The sequence below is a fragment of the Mus caroli genome, unplaced genomic scaffold (genome assembly GCF_978045245.1).
Source record: "Mus caroli unplaced genomic scaffold, Mus_caroli_1 scaffold_20, whole genome shotgun sequence".
In the NCBI taxonomy this organism is placed as follows: Eukaryota; Metazoa; Chordata; class Mammalia; order Rodentia; family Muridae; genus Mus; species Mus caroli.
The window spans coordinates 22,165,751-22,184,297 of record NW_028227275.1 but is presented as its reverse complement, the minus strand read 5'-3'; the positions used below and the strand labels follow the sequence as shown (position 1 = coordinate 22,184,297).

At 39.1% G+C, this 18,547-nt stretch overlaps 1 protein-coding gene across 3 annotated transcripts in view; it reads left to right on the top strand.

Annotated features, from left to right (window-relative positions):
• Window positions 1–16,215, top strand: part of LOC110288016 (cytochrome P450 2C18-like) — a 50,543-nt gene extending 34,328 nt beyond the window's left edge. For all 3 annotated transcript variants that reach the window (XM_085834200.1, XM_085834198.1, XM_085834199.1), the window contains 3 exons: window positions 11,403–11,590; window positions 13,370–13,511; window positions 16,034–16,215. In XM_085834200.1, the coding sequence (XP_085690326.1) occupies window positions 11,403–11,590; window positions 13,370–13,511; window positions 16,034–16,215 (512 nt within the window). The remainder of the gene's footprint in view (window positions 1–11,402; window positions 11,591–13,369; window positions 13,512–16,033) is intronic.
• Window positions 16,216–18,547: the final 2,332 nt, after the last annotated feature.

Sequence of the window (18,547 nt, the reverse complement as noted above, 5' to 3'; positions counted from 1 at the left end):
TCATTTGCCTAGGAATTTCATAAATTCATTCTTTTTAGTAGCTGAGTAGTACTCCATTGTGTAAATGTACCACATTTTCTGTATCCATTCCTCTGTTGAGGGGCATCTGGGTTCTTTCCAGGTTCTGGCTGTTATAAATGAGGCTGCTATGAACACAGTGGAGCATGTGTCCTTCTTACTGGTTGGAACATCTTCTGGATATATGCCCAGGAGAGGTATTGCTGGATCCTCAGGTAGTACTATGTACAATTGTCTGAGGAATCACCAGACTGATTTACAGAGTGGTTGTACAAGCTTGCAATTCCAACAGCAAAGGAGGAGTGTTTCTCTTTCCCCACATCCTCGCCAGCATCTGCTTTCACCTGAAGTTTTGATCTTAGCCATTCTGACTGGTATGAAGTGGAATCTCCGGGTTGTTTTGATTTGCTTTTCACTAATGATTAAGGATGCTGAACATTTTTTTTAGGTGCTTCTCAGCCATTCATTATTCCTCAGGTGAGAATTCTTTGTTTAGCTCTGAGCCCCATTTTTTTAATGGGGTTATTTGATTTTCTGGAGTCCATCTTCTTGAGTTCTTTATATATATTGAATATTAGTCCCCTATCTGATTTAGGATAGGTAAAGATCCTTTCCCAATCTGTTGGTGGCCTTTTTGTCTTATTGACGGTGTCTTTTGCCTTACAGAAGCTTTGGAATATTATGTGGTCCTATTTGTCAATTCTTGATCTTATAGCACAAGTCATTGCTGTTCTATTCAGGAATTTTCCCCCTTGCCCATATCTTTGAGGTTTTTCCCCACTTTCTCCTCTATAAGTTTCACTGTCTCTGGTTTTATGTGGAGTTTCTTGATCCACTTAGATTTGACCTTAGTACAAGGAGATAGGAATGGATCAATTTGCATTCTTCTACATGATAACCTCCAGTTTTACCAGCACCATTTGTTGAAAATGCTGTCTTTTTTCCCCACTGGATGGTTTTAGCTTCCTTGTCAAAGATCAAGTGACCATAGGTGTGTGGGTTCATTTCTGGGTGTTCAATTCTATTCCATTGGTCTACTTGTCTGTCACTATACCAGTACCATGCATTTTTTTTTTATCACAATTGCTCTGTAGTACAGCTTTAGTTCAGGCACGGTGATTCTCCCAGAGGTTCTTTTATCCTTGAGAAGAGTTTTTGCTATCCTAGGTTTTTTGTTTTCCAGATTAATTTGCACATTGCCCTTTCTTTCTTCCTTCCTTCATTTCTTTCTTTCTTCCTTCCTTTCTTTCTTTCTTTTTCTTTCTTTCTTTCTTTCTTTCTTTCTTTCTTTCTTTCTTTCTTTCTTTCTTTCTTTCTTTCTTTCCTTCCTTCCTTCCTTCCTTCCTTCCTTCCTTCCTTCCTTCCTTCTTTCTTTCTTTCTTTCTTTCTTTCTTTCTTTCTTTCTTTCTTTCCTTTTTTAAAAGCTTTTCCAAGTTAAGATTTATTTTTAATTAGGTATTTATTTCATTTACATTTCCAATGCTGTCCCAAAAGTCCCCATGCCTTCCCTCACACTCCCCTACCCACCCAATCCCACTTCTTGGCCCTGGTGTTCCCCTGTACTGAAGCATCTAACGTTTGTAAGACAAATGGGCCTTTCTTTCCACTGATGGCTGACTAGGCCATCTTCTGATACATATGCAGCTAGAGACATGATCTCCAGGGGGTGGGGGGTACTGGTTAGTTCATATTGTTGTTCCACCTATAGGGTTGCAGGTCCCTTTAGCTCCTTGAGTACTTTCTCTAGCTCCTCTATTGGGGCATCCTGTGATCCATGCAATAGCTGACTGTGAGCATCCACTTATGTGTTTGCTAGGCCCCAGCATAGCCTCACAAGAGACAGCTAAAATCTTTCTAGTGTATACAATGGTGTCAGGGTTTGGAAGCTGATTATGGGATGGATCCCCAGATATGGTTGTCTCTTAGATGGTCCATCCTTTCGTCTCAGCTCTAAACTTTGCTCTGTAACTCCTTCCATGGGTGTTTTGTTCCCAATTCTAAGAAGGGGAAAAGTGTCCACACTTTGGCCTTCATTCTTCTTGAGTTTCATGTGTTTTGCAAATTGTATCTTGTATCTTGGGTATTCTAAGTTCCTGGGCTAATATCCACTTATAAGTGAATATATATTGTGTGAGTTCTTTTGTGATTGGGTTACCTCACTCAGGATGATGCCCTCCAGGTCCATTCATTCACCTAGGAATTTCATAAATTCATTCTTTTTAATAGCTGAGTAGTACTCCATTGTGTAAATGTACCACATTTTCTGTAACCATTCCTCTGTTGAGGGGCAGCAGATTTCCCTTGTTAATTTGTTGAAGAATTGAGTTGGAATTTTGATGGGGATTGCATTGAATCTGTAGATTGCTTTTGGCAAGATAGCCATTTTTACAATGTTGATCCTGCCAATCCATGAGCATGGGAGATCTTTCCATCTTCTGAGATCTTTTTAAATTTCTTTCTTCAGAGACTTATCATGCAGTTCTTATCATACAGATCTTTAACTTCCTTAGTTAGAGTCATGCCAAGGTATTTTATATTATTTGTGACTATTGAGAATGGTGCTGTTTCCCTATTTTCTTTCTCAGCCTGTTTATCCTTTGTGTAGAGAAAGACCATTGACTTGTTTGAGTTAATTTTATATTCAGCTACTTCACTGAAGCTGTATATCAGGTTTAGGAGTTCTCTGGTGGAATTTTTAGGGTCACTCATGTATACTATCATATCATCTGCAAAAGGTGATATTTTGACTTCTTCCTTTCCAATTTGTATCCCCTTGATCTCCTTTTGTTGTCGAATTGCTCTGGGTAGGACTTCAAGTACAATGTTGAATAGGTAGGGAGAAAGTGGACAGCCTTGTCTAGTTCCTGATGTTAGTGGGATTGCTTCCAGCTTCTCACCATTTACTTTGATGTTGGCTACTGGTTTGCTGTAGATTGCTTTTATCGTGTTTAGGTATGGACCTTGAATTCTTCATCTTTCCAAGACTTTTATCATGAATGGGTGTTGGATTTTGTCAAATGCTTTCTCAGCATCTAATGAGATGATCATGTGGTTTTGGCTTTGAGTTTGTTTATATAATGGATTACGTTGATGGATTTTCATATATTAAACCATCCCTGCATCCCTGAAATGAAATCTACTTGGTCAGGAAGGATGATTATTTTGATGTGTTCTTGGATTCGGTTAGCGAGAATTTTATTGGGTATTTTTGCATAGATATTCATAAGGGCAATTGGTCTGACGTTCTCTATCTTTTTTGGGTCTTCCTGTGGTTTAGGTATCAGACTAATTGTGGCTCCATAGAATGAATTGGTTCGAGTACCTTCTGCTTCTATTTTGTGGTATAGTTTGTGAAGAACTGGAATTAGATCATCTTTGAAGTTCTGATAAAACTCTGTACTAATCCCATCTGGTCCTGGGTTTTTTTTGGTTGGAACCTATTAATGTGTTGGGGCCGGCCAGTGGCTCACATGTCTGGGTTTGAGCCTTGAAGGCACCTTGGAATCTGGAAGAAAAGAAGGAATCTAGGTGACAAGAGAAAGAATGGAGCTAAGTCATGACATTCTGATCAAAGCTCAATTTTAACATTGGGGAACATGCGCTTATAAAGAAAGGGGATCTCATTCCTGCCAAATCATCCTTGGAGTCCAGCTACAGGTGACCACGTGTAGGCTCTGGAACAGCTAGGCGGCAGGTAGCAGCAGAGGCAGTGGTAGAACAATAGTGTTGTCCAGGGAGGCAGGCTCCACCTCAGGTGATCTCCTAGTGACAAGAAGTCAAGCCTGCTCAGCCTGTTTCAGGCTGTGGGGGAGGTTACATATCCTCCCTGTTATTAATATAAAAAAGAAAGGCTGGACTGAGGCATAACATTTATTTATGCTCTATAGTTCTGCCTGAATTCTTAGGGCCTAATGAAGAAACCTGTCTCAGTGGGATTCCCTAAGTTTTCTCATGGTAAACCCTTATTTGGTTTAGACTGTCTTTTCTGTCCTCGTAATCATTTTGCAGACTAGCCCTGAGTTGTTGGCTCCATCTTTTGTAATGCTTAAATAGTTATTGAATAGGTAAGTTGTTAGCTTCACGGCCTTTCTAGGACATTGAAACACTGGGGAAGACTTAACTATATCAGAATTCAATCTTAAAAGGCACTATAATAAGATAACACTAACGGAGAGCATGTGGATACTCCTTAACAACCTTGGGTGAAAGGCAGGGAACAGGGAGGAGGGGGTCATGACTGGTTCCTTAGCACAAGGCCATTTGGCTTGTTAGAGTGGGAGACTGTGAAAGGCTTGCCTTCTCACCATATGGTCTCCAACTTCTCCCCCTTTTGAATTAAATTTAATAAGGCCACACTTAACTGAGGTGATCAAATGATCTTCTCATACTTGGATGGGCCGGCATTAACATGGCTGGGGGAGCATTGACCCGATTCCTCCCGTGGGTGCTGTCATGACACACAATCATGGCTCTTGGTATCTTTTGGGGAGGGGAGGCAGAGCCTCAGAAAGATTCTTTTGGTTTTAATTGGAACTAGATACCAACCTCCATCCATACCGGGTGTGTCTCTATGGAACTCAGAAATGGTCAAGTTGGACCTTCGCAGTGCTTAGCCTTGTATCCATACTGGATTCGTATTATCAAGAACCAGCATGCACAGTTCTGAGTCCTGTGCAGCTCCTAAAGGAGAATTGTCAACCTCAGATTCAACAAGGCCTCTACAAGAATTATGCCAATCGTAACACCACAATTTGTGGCTCTTAGGCTATATTAGGAGCTTGAGGTCACCCTCCTCATCTCTATTGTCTCTACGGCCTGAGGAACCAAGGGGACCTTGCATTTGCAGCAAGGGTGGAAAACTGGGGACCAACAGTTGCTCTTTTTGTATTGGTGGGAGGGACATCTTCTCCATCTGAGTCTCGGAAGATCCAGTTGATGGTAGTGAACTGCAACTGGCTTGCTTAAAGCAGCTTCAATCTGTGACTTAACAAAACTGGTTAATCTATTAAAGGCCCAAGGGACAAAAGACAAAAGCGGTGAAATACCCATGAAAGGTCCCAAAAGGCTTGGAAGTAAGGTAGTGAGCCAAGGAGAAGTAGAAAACCAATTTTTATACCAATAGTCTTGTTTCTCTCTGTAGTGTATTCTCTCTTCTAAACTAGTTCTTACTATGTCTATGTTATCTTGAACTAAGCCAGTCTTATCACAATAAAAATAACATTCTTTTAACATTTAACAGGTGACCACGTGTAGGCTCCGGAAAGGCTAGGTGGCAGGTAGCAGCAGTGGCAGTGGTAGAATAGGGTGGTCCAGGGAGTCAGGCTCCACCCCAGGTGATCTCCTAGAGACAAGTCTAGCCTGCTCAGCCTGTTTCAGGCTGTGGGTGAGGTTACATTAATGAGGGATCCTATTTCTTTAGGGGATATAGGAGTGTTTGGATCATTAACCTGATCCTGATTTAACTTTGGTACGTGGTATCTGTCTAGAAATTTGTCCATTTCATCCAGGTTTTCTAGTTTTGTTGAGTATAGCCTTTTGTAGAAGGATCTGATGGTGTTTTGGATTTCTCCAGGATCTGTTGTAATGTCTCCCTTTTCTTTTTTGATTTTGTTAATTAGGATGCTGACCCTGTGCCCTCTAATGAGTCTGGCTAAGGGTTAGATATCTTGTTGAATTTCTCAAAGAACCAGCTCCTCCTTTGGTTGATTCTTTGAATAGTTCTTGTTTGCACTTGGTTGATTTCACCCCTGAGTTTGATTATTTCCTGCCGTCTACTCCTTTTGGGTGAATTTGCTTCCTTTTGTTCTAGAGGTTTTAGGTGTATTGTCAAGCTGCTAGTGTGTGCTCTCTCTAGTTTCTTTTTGCAGGCACTCAGAGTTATGAGTTTTCCTCTTAGAAATGCTTTCAAGGTGTCCTAAAAGTTTGGGTTTGTTGTGGCTTCATTTTCATTAAAAACTCTTTAATTTCTTTCCTTTTTTTTGGGGGGGGGTTCCTTTTGTCACTTTCTTTCTTTTTGTTTTTAAATAAGGCATTTTCTTCATTTACATTTGCAGTGCTATCCATAAAGTCCCCCATACCCTCCCCCACAACCCCTTACCCACCTACTCCCACTTCTTGGCCCTGGCGTTCCCCTGTACTGAGGCATATAAAGTTTGCACGACCAATGGGCCTCTCTTTCCACTGATGGCCCACTAGGCCATCTTCTGATTCATATGCAGCTAGAGACAGCTCCAGGGTGGGGGGTACTGGTTAGTTCATATTGTTGTTCCACCTATAGGGTTGCAGATCCCTTTAACTCCTTGGGTATTTTCCCTAGCTCCTCCATTGGGGGTCCTGTGATCCATCCAATAGCTGACTGTGAGCATCTACTTCTGAGTTTGCTAGGCCCCGACATAGTCTCACAAGAGACAGCTATATCAGGGTCCTTTCAGCAAAATCTTGCTCGTGTATGCAATCGTGTCAGCATTTGGAGGCTGATTATGGGATGGATCCCCGGGTATGGCAGTCTCTACATGGTCCATTCTTTCGTCACAGCTCCAAACTTTGTCTCTGTAACTCCTTCCATGGGTGTTTTGTTCCCAATTGTAAGAAGGGGCAAAGTGTCCACACTTTGGTCTTCGTTCGTCTTGAGTTTCATGTGTTTTGCAAATTGTATCTTATATCTTGGGTATTCTAAGTTTCTGGGCTAATATCCACTTATCAGTGAGTACATATTGTGTGAGTTCTTTTGTGATTGGGTTACCTCACTCAGGATGATGCCCTCCAGGTCCATCCATTTGCCTAGGAATTTCATAAATTCATTCTTTTTAATAGCTGAGTAGTACTCCATTGTGTAAATGTACCATGGATATTCCTCTGTTGAGGGGTATCTGGGTTCTTTCCAGCTTCTGGCTATTATAAATAAGGCTGCTATGAACATAGTAGAGCATGTGTCCTTCTTACCGGTTGGAACATCTTCTGGATATATGCTCAGGAGAGGTATTGTAGGATCCTCTGGTAGTACTATGTCCAATTGTCTGAGGAATGCCAGACTGATTCCTAGAGTGGTTGTACAAGCTTGTAATCCCACTAGCAATGAAGAAGTGTTCCTCTTTCTCCACATCCTCGCCAGCATCTGCTGTCACCTGAGTTTTTGATCTTAGCCATTCTGACTGGTGTGAGGTAGAATCTCAGAGTTGTTTTGATTTGCATTTCATTGATGAGTAAGGATGCTGAACATTTTTTCAGGTGCTTCTCAGCCATTCGGTATTCCTCAGGTAAGAATTCTTTGTTTAGATCTGAGCCCCATTTTTTAATGGGGTTATTTGATTTTCTGGAGTCCACCTTCTTGAGTTCTTTATATATATTGGATTTTAGTCCCCTATCTGATTTAGAATAGATAAAGATCCTTTCCCAATGTGTTGGTGGCCTTTTTGTCTTATTGACTGTGTTTTGCCATACAGAAGATTTATGAGGTCCCATTTGTCGATTCTCAGTATTACAGCACAATCCATTGCTGTTTTATTCAGGAATTTATCCCCTGTGCCCATATCTTCGAGGTTTTCCCACACTTTCTCCTTTATAAGTTTAACTGTCTCTGGTTTTATGTAAAGTTCCTTGATCCACTTAGATTTGACCTGAGTACAAGGAGATAGGAATGGATCAATTTGCATTCTTCAACATGATAACCACCAGTTGTGCCAGCACCATTTGTTGAAAATGTTCTTTTTTCCACTGGATGATTTTAGCTCCCTTGTCAAAGATCAAGTGACCATAGGTGTGTGGGTTCATTTCTGGGTCTTCAATTCTATTCCATTGGTATACTTGTCTGTCACTATACCAGTACCATGCAGTTTTTATCACAATTGCTCTGTAGTATAGCTTTAGGTCATGCATGATGATTCCCCCAGAGGTTCTTTTATCCCTGAGAAGAGTTTTTGCTATCCTAGGATTTTTGTTATTCCAGATGAATTTGCAGATTGCCCTTTCTAATTCTTTGAAGAATTGAGTTGGAATTTTGATGGGGATTTCATTGAATCTGTAGATTTCTTTTGGCAAGATAGCCATTTTTACTATATTGATCCTGCCAATCCATGGTCATGGGAGATCTTTCCATCTTCTGAGATCTTCTTTATTTCTTCAGAATCTTGAAGTTCTTATCATACATATCTTTCACTTCCTTAGTTAGAGTCATGCCAAGTATTTTATATTACTTGTGACCATTGAGAAAGGTGTTGTTTCCCTAATTTCTTTCCCAGCCTGTTGATTCTTTGTGTAGAGAAAGGACATGGAATTGTTTGAGTTAATTTTATATCCAGTTATTTCACTGAAGCTGATTATCACGTGTAGGAGTCCTCTGGTGGAATTTTTAGGGTCACTTATATATACTACCATATCATCTGCAAAAAGTGATATTTTGACTTCTTCCTTTCCAATTTGTATCCCCTTGATCCCCCTTAGTTGTCAAATTGCTCTGGGTAGGTAGATTTTCCATCTCCAGAATTGTCTCCCTTTGTGATTTTTTTCTTTATTGTTGCTATTTCAATTTTTAGATCCTGCACAGTTTTCTTCAATTCCTTCACCTGTATTATGTTTTCCTGTATTTCTTTAAGGGATTTATGTGTTTCCTCTTTAAGGGCTTCTACCTGTTTACCTGTGTTCTCCTGTATTTCTTTAAGGGAGCTATTTATATCCTCCTTAAAGTCCTCTATTATCTTCATGAGATGTCATTTTAGATCAGAATCTAAATCTTGCTTTTCACGTGTATTAGTGTATCCAGGACTTGCTATGGTAGGAGAACTGGGTTCTGATATTGCCAAGTCACATTGCAATCTGTTGCTTATATTCTTGCACTTGCCTCTCAGCATCTGGTTATCTCTTGTGTTAACTGGCCTTGCTGTTTTTGACTTGAGCCATCCTTCCTAGGAACCTAGTTATGTTGAGCCTTCTTGACTCAGGCTGTCTCTAGGTATGGATTAGGGTCTGGAGAGCCTGATCTGTGAGAAGATGTCTCTGGATGTGCACAGGGTGGGGTAGAGGGTCTGGATCACAAGAGCTTCTCCCAGTCTCAGATATTTCCAGCAGAGCAGGAGGTCCTGCATCTTCTGATCCCTTGGGGATGGTCCCAGTTATGCCAGGTATTGGGGCAGTAGTGGTGGACTCACCTTTGAGCCTGGGGGTATCATAACTCCTGGGCATCAAGCTTTCTCTGGTTTCTCAGGGAGGTTGGAGCACAGTATCTGCTCCTGGGCATAGATGCAAGCTTTAAGAAACTTGTGTCTCTGGCAAGGTGGGAGGTTCTACATCCTCTGGGCCATAGGGGGTCCCAGTTAGGCCAGGTATTAGGCCAGGGGTAGGGGACACACCTGTAAGTCTGGGTGTGTCAGAACTCCTGGGAGTCAATCTGTTTCTGGATATGTGTGTGTGTGTGGGGGGGGGGAGCTGGAGCACAGGATCTACTTTCAGGCACAGTTGAATATCTGAATGAAGATTTGTCTCCAGCAGGGTGGGAGGTCCTCGATGATGATAATTTCAAAGTCCAATTAGTCCTTTTAAGTTCAGAGGATTTGATATTGCTTAATAAAATTGACCAGTGAACATGCAGTATTCACTAGACCTCAGACAATTAGAAGGGGAATAAAGATGGACAATTAATGAAGAAGGGAGGATGACACAGGAGGAAGATTCAATAAGGAGGAAGAGTAATCTGTGCTTTCCAACCTTCTATGTCTCTTCTTTCAGCTTCTTCAATTTAAGTAGCAATATATAACTTCTATAGAGGAACTGTGATGTACACACCTCCATGTGTTACTATCTTTTTAGATAATGCTCATATAATATCCATAACAATGAATAAAATGTAATAATTGATCCAAGATGTCAGGTCTTGTAGTTTCAGATTATCAGTATGGAAGAGAAACCTTTAGGGAATAAACCATGTCATATACAGTGAATTAGTAGTCAGATTGTACCAGAACTCTGAAAGCTTATTGTTATATATACTCCTAAAAAGAAGGTAATTTTCAAGCCTTCCTTGTTTGTTATGGAGTTTAATGTTTTTTTTTTCAAAAATATTGGAACATACTGCATTCAAATATCTGATACCAATTCATGCTAAGTAATGGGATACAGGAATCCAGAGTACTCATGTGGTAGATTGAACCATAATGGAGGCTGCTGGGCATCACCATTTTCCAGTTCAGAATGGACTGATGGATGAGAAAAATGTGAGACCAGAACCAGGAAGTAAACAGAAATAAGTGGTTGATAGTATGAAACTTCCCTGTAATTGGACATGTTTAAGTAGAACTTTGAAACATCTACCTACATATTTCAAAATAATTCCAATAAAATGAAAAAAGTCTAAACTGGTAGAGAGAAATGGAGTTAAGTCCAAGATATCATTAACAATGAAAATAGTCATTTTTTTTTAAAAAACCAGGGCATAGATTGTACTCCTATCCCTCCTCTTTTCCCAGCCCCATCTCTGTAGGTGTCTCCCCCATTTGCCCTCCCCTTCTTAGAAAAGAGGAGTCCCCTTGGGTACCACCCCCATCCTGGGACATCTAGTCCTAGCAAGACTAGACACATCCTCTTTCACTGAGGCACAACCAGGCAGTCCATGTAGGGGGAAGGGAATCCAATGACAGGAAACAGAGACCAAAACACCCCCTACTCCACTTGTTAAGGGCCCCATATAAAGGCTAACTTGTAAATTTCTATAAATATATGGGAGGGGGTCTAAGTCAACTCCTGCATATTTTCTGGCTGGTAGTAGTGCACAGATTTTATGTAGTAATGAAGATTTAACCACTAAACGCAACACAGTTGCCCTTTTTGACTCAGGGAAATTAGTTTATAGTTAATACATCTACAAAATATGAAACCCCTATTCCCACATGAAGAAGAATTAAATTTTTCCAATGAAAAATAAGATGAAGTAGTCATTACACATAACCATAAATTTCAGGAGAAATTGTTAGAAGGTGGCCATATTTGGAAAGTTATACAATACTACATACCTTTGGAAACAATACGCAGACATTCACACAATACCATTGAAATTATTTTAAAATGTATTGCATTGTTTTCGTATAAATATAATATTTGTTTAATAGTTTTCTTCTGTAAGAGCGGTTTTCTTTACTCAATATTCTTCTGTTTATTATTTGAAATCAATACTGATATTGATTTTTTAAGTATGCTACTTTATATGTAAGGGCTCTATATTGTTACACCTAATAGAGAGGATATTAGTATTTATATCACAGCAACTGTCACTTCATTAGCAAATATTATGTTTTCAGAATACTGCCAGGCATCTTCATCTTGCTACAAGTAACCCCGAGTTGGGGCCAGTGTGCCAATTCATTCCATTTCTGTCATTTTCCACTGTGTTAAATCAGCCAAAGTCCAGGAAGAGATTGACTGTGTGATTGGTAGACACAGGAGCCCCTGCATGCAGGACAGGCATAGCATGCCCTACACTGATGCTGTGTTGCATGAGATCCAGAGATACATTGACCTCCTTCCCACCAGCCTTCCCCATGCAGTGACCCGTGACGTGAAATTCAGAGATTATCTCATTCCCAAGGTAAGCTTCCTTCTCCTACGTTGTGCCTTAATGCTCTTGATCTCAAATTAGAGTGAGTGAAATTAGATCATTTGCCCAAGATATTGTGTCTTGCAATTTCAGATTACTAATGTTAAATAGAATGTTATGCAAAACTTTCAGGGAGTTTAGGAGATTAAACCAACCAAACCACAGATAGTATATTCAAAACCAGGCTGTACTAGAATTCTTTTTTTTTTAGAAGTAATTAGAGGTCTTTATTGAAAATTATTGAAAATTCTTATAATTTTCCAGCAATACTAAACATGTCTTTATCTGAGTAATTTACTTTTCCTTTATTTCAAATAACATAGAGATACTCAGTGTATATTTTTTACCTTCTTTTTTTTATATTCCTTCGCTTTATTTAATGTTTTTTACCTTTTTAAGAACTTACTGAGTGGTTGGTGGCATTTTTTTTTGGTCCCCACAATATAAGAAAAATGTAAACACTTTAAATATGGGACCTGGATACACTTTATGCTATTTCCAATAAAAGCTTATAAATTTTTAGATCACATCTTCGTTTGTGGCACTGTATACCTTTCACATTTTCTCTTGGCTGTTTTCACTTTCAAATAAAATTAAAAGTTCATATTGTCAGTCTTTGAAAAGACCCTTCTAGTATTTTACCAGAATGCTATGAAGTACACTGGCACATTTATCATAATTCATATATTAACCTATTAAATATTACAGTTCATATAATGTTCTCTGTTTCAGGGTTGCTTTATGTGTCAGTGTCCTCTAATAGTTTGCTCCCAGTTATAACTGTGGCATAAAAATGGATGATGGAGCTCTCACAGGGGTCACATGTTGTAAGGTGGGCTGAAGTGTGTTAACTCTGCTGCTAGTGGATATGGCTACTTCTTGTCTTAAGGTGTAATTCAGATCTCTCCATTATAGAAGTTCTACCATTTTCCTAATTAATAAAATCGATGGTATGGCTCATTGACACCTTATGAATATCCATTTTTGTGAATTATCTGGTCAGTTTCACAGTTTCAGTGTTTATACTCAAGTAAAGTGATGACCCTTACTGGAATTCTTAGAAATCTGCAAATTTCTTTTCTTTTTTTATATATTTTTTATTACATATTTTCCTCAATTACATTTCCAATGCTATCCCAAAAGTCCCCCATAACCTCCCCCCCACTTCCCTACCCACCCATTCCCAATTTTTGGCCCTGGCATTCCCCTGTACTGGGGCATATATGCAAATTTCTAAGTCTGTCATCTCTTTAGGTTTTGTCCAGCTGTTCTAACTGTGAACAGACATCATGTATATTTTAAAATTAAGGCAAATAAACTGTATGACAGGGAAAAACTCTCCATAATTTGGTTTTGACCACGTTATTCCAAAGACTTTGTTATTTTTATCAGACATTATTCAGGCAACATTACTATGAGCAGATAATTCTGATTTTTCATGTAAAACCTTACATTGGAAGCCACATTTCAAGTATGCATGATTCAGTAATAACAGGGGTGAAGTAGAGAACTGGGTCATGATGCAAAACAGTGTTAAGCTTGTTGATAACAGAATATAAAATTACTTATTTGGAGGACACTGTATCAAGATTACTGCCACTGGACTACTGCCAACCCATCCCCATGTATTACATGACCTGTCTGTCTAGATATGCCTCTGCTCTTGTTTGGACATTATTTCCTCATAACCTTTGGCTATGCCATACCCATTGTTTCTCTTACTTCTTAAACCTTTATATAACTTGACTTGTTTATTCTTCTTGTTTCCAGGGTACCACTGTCATAGCGTCACTGACTTCTGTGCTGTATGATGATAAAGAATTCCCCAACCCAGAGAGGTTTGATCCTAGTAACTTTCTGGATGAGAGTGGAAAGTTTAAGAAAAGTGACTACTTTTTTCCTTTCTCAACAGGTAATCAAAATTATTTCCTGGTCTTTTGAATCTTACAATATTTCCAACCCGTCTTCTGAAATGCTCACTGAGCCTTAGCTTCAGGAGTTGTGCTAGAGATGTATCTGCTGTAGCTATGCACCCAATGTTCACTTGTTCTTTGCATTTTTATCAGTTATGGTTTTCTATAAGGGTTTCTCTTTGTTTCAAAGACAAGTTTCTTTGATGCATGTTAGACAGACACTTGCCTGCAAATATTGATAATCAGAACCATGACCTCACTATCTCAGAGAAGTTGAGTAGGTTTCCAGTACCTGCTGAGGGGGCTTTAAGCCCAATTAGACAGCCACTGTTTACCAACAAGATGCATGTGTGTCATTATTGAACCCTTAGGGATATTTTGACATGCTTGGCATTATTGTGGATCATCAATATCACAGCAAGGTAGGAATATTGATTGCCAACTTCCTTCATGAAATTGTATATCCTAGAGGTGACAGGGAAACCTGACCCATTATATACTGCTGCTTAAACAAGACCTGAGCATATGCAACATCAATAGGTAACATGAAACAGGGAAGTCTCATTGGGTGCCATTCCTAAACAAAGAACTACAGGCACCTAAAGAATGCTAACAGCAGAAAAAATTTCTTTCTCTCCATTGATGAACCTCTTCATTGTTTTTACAATACTAAGTGGTTAACTTTTAATTCATATGCATACAAGTAACATTAATGGACTTAACATGGTGTATTTTTATATCTATATACACATATTACATATACATTTAATTATATGTATATATACATACACACAATCACAAACATATATTTGTAATTTATATGAAATAATAACAGAGATAGATCACAAATTTTAGAGGGAGCAAGCAGGGTATGGAAAAATTTATAGAAAGTAAAGGCAAGTATTAAATGATGTAATTATATTTGAATTTCAAAAAAAATTTCCAGGCAACAGAGTAATTTGTATGTATCCCTTGAAACTTTCCAACTTATTTGTATTTTCTTTTGGGATAGCAGATTAGCTTTGATCTAATCATTATTCCCAATGCCCATGCACTTTTTCTGAGACAAAACATATCTGCAGATCCACATTAGTTGTACTTTAGAATGTTGACTTATCCTTTCCAAACTCACCAACCTAAACCATAGCGTGGTTGGATTGTGTGTCTAGATTTATCATTAAGCTACTATAGAAGTTTTCCTAGATAGTAGGATACCTTTTTGTCTGTGAGAAAGGTAACCAGTCCCATGATAGCTCACTCCTTGATACCAGTCTTCTGTACAAGTTACTTTTCTTGTTTTTGTGTACAAATGCTGGTTAAGAAGCACCTTAAGAGTTTATTTCTGCTTAAGGTTTGAGGGAAGATAGTCTGTAATGGAGGAAGAGACATGACACAGAAGCCCTAGTTTGGGCAGGGAAATGATGGTTCCCTAGTAACTGCACACTGCCTGCTGCTGGAATTGCTGAAGGGCTGAAGTCAGCCCTTGTTACTTGGTGCGAGGCTTAGGGAAAGGATAATATGTAGCTCTGGGGTGGCTGGAAGGATTCATTTCACATCTTGGCTTAACATGAAACAGATGGCAGGCTAAAAGCTAGAGAAACTATAAACCTTCAAGCCACATCTTCAGTGACTGCGTTTTCATCCTAAGCTTCCACCTACTAAAGTTTCTACAACATTATAAAACAGCATTGCCAACTGTGGACTACATATTTAATTAAATACATGAGCCAATGTAGGACATATTGTATTTGGTACACACCACAGATTCTTTTGTAAGCAACTGTTTCTGCTGACTACTGCCTGTCCATTTGTAGCTGTGGACTTGCATCTGTGGTGACTCAGTTTGCAAAGATGTCAGGTTTTCCAGGCCCCAGAGTTGTTTAATTTTTACAGTTTTGACTATTCTCAAGATGGTTACTGGCTATAGTCCTCTGAGTATTTGTTAAGAGATACAAGAAGGTTTTCTTTAAAGTTCCCTAGTTATGGGATGTCATGATTATCTGCTTCTTTAGATTTTTTTTTTGTCTGGGTGGAGCCTTCTGTCCATGTTGCCCCACTGTCTGTTCTCCCTTTCCCCGCTCTGATGGTAGTCTTTCACATTATCCTGATATTTGGTTCCAAAGCAGTAGTATTCTGTCTCTTCTGAGGTATTATTATTCATATTCTCTGGAGTAAACCATCTCTCCTTTTGTGCCCCATTAAATACCAGGGTTTACCACAGCTACCCACCTCCATGAGCAGTAATGTGTTCCTTTATTTTCATTGTGTGGATGGGAAGTCCAGTGTTCAGTGCTGCCATTTCACCTTCTAAAGCTTTTTATACACCTACGTTAATACTGTGTTTCCTAGTATTAGCCGTGGAGAAAGGTGTGTCAATCATTTTTACATTTACCCATTCAAATGACTATCCATCCATCCATATCAAAGAGTGACATAGGTTCTCTTTTATTACAGTTTCAAGCACAGTCCTTAACCAAATAAGCACAAGGAGTTTATTACATTCTTTGTTTTTTATTTGCAGGAAAACGGATTTGTGTGGGAGAGGGTCTGGCTCGAACAGAATTATTTTTATTCTTGACCACCATTTTACAGAACTTTAACTTGAAATCTCCAGTTGATCTGAAAGACCTTGATACTACTCCAGTTGCCAATGGATTTGCTTCTGTGCCACCCAAGTTCCAGATATGCTTCATTCCCGTCTAAATGGATTTCCCCTAAAGACTTTTCCTTGAGGGTATAGCTCACCTCTTCTGTCAGGCATGTCTCTCTGACCCTATCACCAGAGTTCTGGGATTCCATATATATCCCTGCACAAACTGATCTATGTCCTTCTTTATTTATAAGGCAAATAGTGATAAACTAAAATAATACATCAAGATGTTTCTTCAACAAAATACACACAAAGAAAGCATGACATCTCTGACCTTCTATCTCTTCAAGATACAGAAAATGCCTATCTTCTATTTAAGGCAATTTTTAGGGTTACTGCAAAACAAGTCTGCAATTCCCTATGCTATGCAATGATTTATTGATTTCAGCCCTGTTCTTATCTGATGGTGAATTACTAACATATTATTATTTTAAAACTGAGAAATATGACAGTTTTTAAAGCACTGTGTGTTTTAAATAAAAGTATTATAATTCTGGTCTGTTTGCAAAGATTTTTTTCTTTTTTGGTATGGTCTCATGTAGTTCAGGCTAGACCTCAACTCATTATGCAGCTGAAGGTAACTTTAAGTTTCAAATCACCTGCTCCAGGTGTGTGTGTGTGTGCTAAGCCCACTCCAGTGAAGTCTGTTTGACCAGCCGAAAGGCCTGGCAGCACTCACAAGGCAAAGAGTTTCAAGAAAACTATGCTTCCTGGAACCTTCCTTGTCATTCCCACAGCCCGTATACTCAACCCCTGTCCCTTCGTTAGTCTGGTGTTTGGATCCATATTCTCTCTTTCAGTATTGTTTTTTTTTCAGTATTGTTTTATTATGAGTACCTTCAAGTGTTGATTTTTGACACATAGCTAAGCCTCCACCAGTGTTCCAATGGTTCCTAGAAAATCCTTGAAGCCAATGGTGAGCTTGGAATTCAGTAAGAATGTTACCTATTCAGTAATATTCAAATTCACTGCTAGTAGAAACCAATTACAAAGAACAGAGCTAGAAAAGCTCTGGGCTAGTCTGCATAGTGATTACTTAGGAGAATAGCTGAGTCCTACTCAAACACAGGAATACACAATGGCCTAGCAAATAGGTGGGTTGTTGCATGAAAGAGTTAGTGGAAGGGAATTCCCCTGGTACAGGTTTCTTCACTAGGCTCAGAGGAATAACATTAATCAGGTATTTACTAAAGAACCCCTGGTGGTGGGTTTAGCAATAGACTAGCATTGCATTAGAGCATTCACCTGGCTCCATTTTAAGTGATAAACAAGGCCTGGTCCTCACCATCTTTTGATGTATGCATTCTTTTGTTTTGTGTCACTGTAACTTGGCGGATGTGTTCGCCTGGTTTTTTGTTTTTCTTCTGTATAAAAAGTCTGGTGCTCGTTTGGACATTGCATTCAGATCCAACACAATCTCTCATGTCTGCATCTGTCTGTCAATTCTCCCCGACTCTATGCCAATCTGTCCGAACCCCTGATTCCCACAGATTGAGGGAGGCTGACTAGGCCTAGTCCGTGGCATGCATACACACACACACACACACACACATACATGTCACAAGCTAATCCATTGTCCTTCTTTGTACATAAAGCAAGTAGTAATAAGTTAAAATAATGTTCTACAATGGTTTTGTTTCTTCATAATAATACGTACAAAGAAAGGAAGAATGGTAGCAAGGCTTTTTATTCAAGTCTCACTAATAATAAGTGCAGGGTTGGATCAGAATGAGAAAAATGATGCTGTAAATGAACATACAGAAAGGGCCCAACTTAGGGAGGATGGCACATTAACTGTCATGATTCCTGTCCCTGCGATGGCGTTACTCTGAACATAAACACTTCTCGTGGTCTTTTCAGTTTGTGACTCTTAGCTATAACCAAGTATGAATCAATGCTTCCACCCTGGAAATCGTGTGCTGTGTGTATTATCATTTTCTCCCAAACAAGACCAGAGTTCTTGGCGTCTCATCAGTTACTTTTTCTATTTTCCACACATTTTGTTACATCCATAAGAACTACAGTAACTTGATTTTATGACTCTAAAGTCATTAGCATCATTGGATCACTAGAAAGCACACAAATATATATTCAGATATCATTAAATTCTAGTTAACATTTTTATTTCTTTCAGCCTATGTCAACCATTGACCTTTGCAGTTAAAAATTTAAATTCTGTATTAGCATGTGTATTGCATACCAGAAGAGGGCATCAGATCTTATTATAGATAGTTGTGTGCCACCATGTTGGAGTTTGAACTCAGGACCTTCTGAAAGAATATTCAGTGTTCTTAACCACTAAGCCATCACTCCAACACAGCCATTATCTTTTTAAAGTTCATTTCTCAAAGGAAGCTACTTGCCATTCTCTTTGTTATAGCTGCA